General features: G+C 47.5%; 1 protein-coding gene across 1 annotated transcript in view; it reads left to right on the forward strand.

Annotated features, from left to right (window-relative positions):
* The window catches only part of LOC126548065 (uncharacterized), a 41,148-nt gene extending 38,132 nt beyond the window's left edge, over positions 1 to 3,016 (forward strand). Inside the window, exon 4 of the mRNA XM_050196149.3 lies at positions 1,732 to 3,016. Coding sequence (XP_050052106.1) covers positions 1,732 to 2,156 — 425 coding nt within the window. The 3' untranslated portion in view covers positions 2,157 to 3,016. The remainder of the gene's footprint in view (positions 1 to 1,731) is intronic.
* The last annotated feature ends 2,984 nt before the right edge of the window (positions 3,017 to 6,000 follow it).

Below are 6,000 nucleotides of genomic sequence, written 5' to 3' on the forward strand. Positions count from 1 at the left end.
GTTGTTTAATATGATTTCTGACCATTAACGTTGATCAATAGGATTGTGTTTAATTGCAAACAAAGTAAAGCATTTCTTGGACCATACATTTTGTTTTGTAGTTTCTGCTGTATAATCGTAGAATGCGCAGCGAATGTCATACTTCCGTTTGTGTCATGCGCACTGCACTGGTTGACGAAGCTGACTAAGCGGTGGCTATCCCTGCTTTTTTCTCGACGCTTTCGGTTTCGTCCCTGAAACAGAGATAAAGGTGAACTGGACTATCTATGAAGCCGCTCCCTTCGCTTTTCTCACTCCCATGCCTTAAAATGTCGGTCCAACAGGCTCCTACCAACCACTCGACGCACATTTTTCTCCCCACGCGCTTGTTCAAGTTCGATCGTTTCTTGTTAAGCGAATTCATCTCACTCGTTGCGACGTGCAAGGGCGGCAAGTGCAAGTTGCTACTGCGTCGCATATTTCTTTTCGGAGGAGAGAACCGCGCGTGCTGAGCGCGACGGCGTCAAACGCTTTGATATCGCGGGCTTTAGGGCCGACTTTGGTGGCCTTCGATTCTATCACGAGACATTCCCTCCTAGTATTTTTTCCTCTTTCAATTCAATTCAATTTCAATTCAGTTTATTTGGACATACATAGGTGGTACAGGATGTCCACGAGGCGCGGCAAAAGGAGGCAACAATGCCTCCTGACAGAGATAAAGGTGAACTGGACTATCCATGAAGCCGCTCCCTTCGCTTTTCTCACTCCCATGCCTTAAAATGTCGGTCCAACAGGCTCCTACCAACCACTCGACGCACATTTTTCTCCCCACGCGCTTGTTCCAAAACCAAAATTAATTTTATTGGGTTTTACGTGCGAAAAATACTATCCAGATTGTGAGCTGTTCTGCAGTTAGAGACTCCAGGTTAACTTTGAACACCTGGGGTCCTGTAACTTGCACCTATTTCAAAGTAGACGAATGATTTTACATTTCGCCCTCATCGAAATGCAGCCGCTACTGCTGGGATCGAACCGACGGCCTGTTAGCAAAACGCCATAGCCGCTAGGCCACCGCAGCGGATGCGGTTCTTGGGTGGATGGCAATCTGTCCTTTTTTCTATGGATCTAGCGGATTTCTGCGGAAAGGATTTGTCATGTTCATGCCCCGCTCTGCGATCTGCTAGCCTCCTGGCTAGCTCAGATGGCTGGGCGACAGCCCCGGAAAGCATTGCTCCCGGGTTAGAAGCACTGAAGAGAACGTATATATATGTTTTTGTTCACTACGAAGCTTTCCTTCTATCTATCTATCTATCTATCTATCTATCTATCTATCTATCTATCTATCTATCTATCTATCTATCTATCTATCTATCTATCTATCTATCTATCTATCTATCTATCTATCTATCTATCTATCTATCTATCTATCTATCTATCTATCTATCTATCTATCTATCTATCTATCTATCTATCTATCTATCTATCTATCTATCTATCTATCTATGTCTAATATATATACACACACACACACACACACACACACATATATATATATATATATATATATATATCCGCCTAAATTTGGGCGGATCAAAACGCGGGCGTTCGTAAGATAAAGCTCGATGAAATATAATAAAAAAAAACACTGGCTATAGATATCTTGACCTTAATGATACTGACGGGTCTTTACGGGTCTATGATACGGGTCTATATACTGACAGGTGACCACCATTCGCTCTTTGCTCGGCGCAGCTCGTCTCGAGGTCCAGTCGTTGGCGATTCAAGACTCATTGCAAAAGCAGCCGGCCCTGCAGATGTGGTCGAACGTGCCCTGCCCGCCGTGCTCCACCACGGCCACCACCAGTCTGCTGGCGGTGCCCACTTTGCCTTCCCTCCTGTCACCCGGGCTGCCGGCGCCGCAAGGTTTTCCCGTGGCCGTCTTTGCGCGGCCGAACGCGACGGCCGTGCACAGCCGCCCTCACATCGTCGCGGCTGCCGCGCCAGAGCGACCCGCTTCGGAGCTCCACGAGAGGCGTCGTTCAAGAAGCGGCGACTCGTCGGAAGACGACTCGCCCTTGGATGTGGAGAGCGAACACGGACGGTCGCCTGGCTTCAGCTGCTCGCCCGGCGCGTCGCAAGATCGGAGCAGGCTGTGTGCTGCCGCGCGCAACTCGTAACTCCGTTGCGAACTCCGTCCTTAACGTTTCGAGCTAGGCGACGGTGTTGCAATGCGCGCTTTGAATTGCGCGGTGCGGTACGCTGGTGTACGAGTAGCGTATACACGCCTGGCGGTGCAGTGCAAGCGTCGGGTGTCCCTCATCGAATAGGTGGAAGCAGGCATCGAGGCAGCGATCCCGTGTCAAACGCACCTTACTGCTTTGCTATAAGCACTGAGCGATTGGCGAACGCCCAGCTTTGCGAAGAGAAGCACTGTTCGAGGGGGTGGAAGGGCAGAGAAAGCTACGCCGTAGAACAGAAATGATGACTATCGCTTACCTCCTCAGTAATGACTAGCACCCGAGGTATGTAAGGCACAGCAAAGTAATCTGAGAGGTCAGAAAATGGCGCGAGCCTGACACCAAAACTGAACTTACAGCTGCCATGGGCATGATCACATTAATTCCACGTTCTGATAGGGACGGAAAAAGAAATCACGAAAGGAGAACACGGAATACACTGGGATTACAAATTAAAAGATCAGTTACTTACAGCACCAATGCTAGGGTACGAATCAAACAGCCAAATGTAGCTATGCCACTTTTAAGAAGTTGATTATAGTCCCGGTCACAAGGACCATCTTTGGTGAAGGAACAGAATGCGCTCTAGGGGCAAACAGAAGTCCATCGTGACAAGCCCTTGCAGCGAAAGCCGTTGTTGGACGCTCTCTTCGGCATCTCGCTAAAGGTGATGACGACGGCGACCTAAACAGCATGTCGGATATTCACTAAGGATGATGTACCAAGAATCGAGCCATGTAGACAAAATGTTTTATCAAAGCTGAATAAATGATGACACGAAAAAGCGTGTGACGAGCTGATCGAGACATCTTTATTTGTTACAGTCACATCAAAAAACATCAACGACGACGACATTAATAATAATAATAATAAAAATGACAGCCATTCCACTCTGCGAAAATAGATTGGTAACGAAAGCTGGCGACAGTCAGAGCTCTCAAACGAAAAGCAAAGTGCTTGCGCTGCAATTCCATATTCACAGAGTGGAATGGTTGCCTAGGCTCGCGGTTATCGTTTTCATTCAGCATCGGGGGAACGTTCTTCGTCGGTGGTCGTTTCGCGCCGGCGCCGTTTACATACTCGCTGCTGTTCCCTCCCGCGCTGCTCGTACGCATGTTGTTCTTCGGGTGTACGAACTATACGTGTCCGCCCCATCTATAAGGCAGCTGTTCTTAGCGCCGATACCTCTCCTGCTTATATACTGCGATAACCTTGACGTCACGCTATTCTTCACGGCGAGCGTTCTAATCTGGTCCCCATTTTGACTGCGCCGCCGCACTGCACCCGTACGTGATCACACGCAAAGCAAACAATGAAACCCATTGTGTTTGGGTTTGTTAGAAATCGCTGAGTCCGTTCCTGTTGCCGGGCGCCGAAAAACTACGGAAGGTTACTCATATACAGCTGTTGCTGTAATAATAATAATAATAATAATAATAATAATAATAATAATAATAATAATAATAGTAATAAACTTGTGGAAAGCGCACACGACAGGTTGCGTTTCCACCCTTTTCAGGTCTAAGAAGACCACGGCTCAAGACTTCGGTTTTGGCGTCACCGCACCCAACGGACTCAACGGAATTCAGTACATCTTACGTTCGCCACCGTTGCTAATTTTTCTGAGCAGTCCAGTCCAGCCCACGTTTCCGGCATCATGTACGCAGCTGCTCTGACTGTGAACACGAAACGTTCACTCGCTCGACGTTTTTTGATTAAAGTACATGGTATGATAAGTGCATGGCTATTTGTCCGTCCGTCCGTCCGTCCGTCCGTCTGTCTGTCTGTCTGTCTGTCTGTCTGTCTGTCTGTCTGTCTGTCTGTCCGTCCGTCCGTCCGTCCGTCTGTCTGTCTGTCTGTCTATCTGTCTGTCTGTCTGTCTGTCTGTCTGTCTGTCTGTCTGTCTGTCTGTCTGTCTGTCCGTCCGTCCGTCCGTCCGTCCGTCCATCTGTCTGTCTGTCTGTCTGTCTGTCTGTCTGTCTGTCTGTCTGTCTGTCTGTCTGTCTGTCCGTCTGTCTGTCTGTGCGTCCGTCCGTCCGTCCGTCTGTCTGTCTGTCTGTCCGTCTGTCTGTCTGTCTGTCTGTCCGTCCGTCCGTCCGTCCGTCCGTCCGTCCGTCTGTCTGTGCGTCCGTCTGTCTGTCTGTATGTCCGTCCGTCCGTCCGTCCGTCCGTCCGTCCGTCTGTCTGTCTGTCTGTCTGTCTGTCTGTCTGTCTGTCTGTCTGTCTGTCTGTCTGTCTGTCTGTCTGTCTGTCTGTCTGTCTGTGTCTGTCTGTCTGTCTGTCTGTCTGTCTGTCTGTCTGTCTGTCTGTCTGTCTGTCTGTCCGTCCGTCCGTCCGTCTGTCTGTCTGTCTGTGCGTCCGTCCGTCTGTCTGTCTGTCCGTCCGTCCGTCCGTCCGTCTGTCTGTGCGTCCGTCTGTCTGTCTGTATGTCCGTCCGTGCGTCCGTCCGTCTGTCTGTCTGTCTGTCTGTCTGTCTGTGCGTCCGTCCGTCTGTCTGTCCGTCCGTCCGTCCGTCTGTCTGTGCGTCCGTCTGTCTGTCTGTATGTCCGTCCGTGCGTCCGTCCGTCTGTCTGTCTGTCTGTCTGTCTGTCTGTCTGTCTGTCTGTCTGTCTGTCTGTCTGTCTGTCTGTCTGTCTGTCTGTCTGTCTGTCTGTCTGTCTGTCTTTCCCTCCGTCTGTCTGTGGAGTGCTCAGGGACGTTCAGGATTGCAGTTTCGTTTTCCTCTGAGTTGCCACAATCGGCTTGATTATGAACCCGGGGGATGCCGGGAAAATAAACACAGCTTTAGCTCGGGTGCTCCTGTCTAAATACATGTAAAAGTAGAATTCGTTTTTCTCGGCAACCACTGCACTGAATTTATCGAGCTTTGTTGCATTTAAAGGAAAAACTGAAAATCTATGACTGTTGGTTTCGAATTTTTTAGTTAGGTCGTCAATTTTTATTAAAAATTAGCAAAATTCGAATATTTTCAAAAAATGCAACTATCAAGTTTACAACTCTGTAACTCAACAACGAAAAATGATATCACAATTCTGTGAATTGCATCTAATAGTACATCTAAAGCGGACAAAATTGATATGTTACACATGAATATGAAAAAATGTAGTAATAGCGAAATACACCTTTTGCAGAACCCTTGTAACCAACGTAAGAAATTCACGTAAAATGTAAAATGACACATCGAATTTGTCCGCTTTGAATGATCTAATCGATGCCGTTTACAGAACCGCGATCTCTATTCTTGATGCAGAGCTATAAGTTTGTAAACTTCGTGCTTCTATTTCTTTTTTCAAACTATCGAATATTTGAAAATCTTTTTAACAAAATTTAAGCCCTAAATCGAAATTCCGCTTCCAACAGTCACTAGAATTTAACTTTCTCAAATACAACGAATTTAATCAAAATCGATCCAGGGCTTATCTAACAAAAACGTTTTTGCGTTTTACATGTATTTGAATAGGCCGCGTCCGAGTTGGGCCCGAGCTAAAGCTTCCTCTTAAATGTGGGCACGCTAGTAGCAGAACAAAGGTGCTTCTCATGAGAATAAACGCGCATGCGGTACTTCTAGTTGCACCCTAGTGTCTATCAAAGTAATTAAAGCTTCACTGTAAGCGAAGCAGTTTCTACAGGGCTCTGTGGTGTATTTGTTTCTCAGTCTGGATAACAGCGCGCCACTAGCTAGTAGGCTTGCCAGAGGTAGACAGATGGAGAAAATTAAGCAGACCCAACGCACTTTGGGAATCGATGTTATGCGAAGCATTTTGCTGGTAGTTGAATACTCAGA

This window comes from Dermacentor andersoni, chromosome 1, assembly GCF_023375885.2.
Source record: "Dermacentor andersoni chromosome 1, qqDerAnde1_hic_scaffold, whole genome shotgun sequence".
Classification (NCBI taxonomy): Eukaryota; Metazoa; Arthropoda; class Arachnida; order Ixodida; family Ixodidae; genus Dermacentor; species Dermacentor andersoni.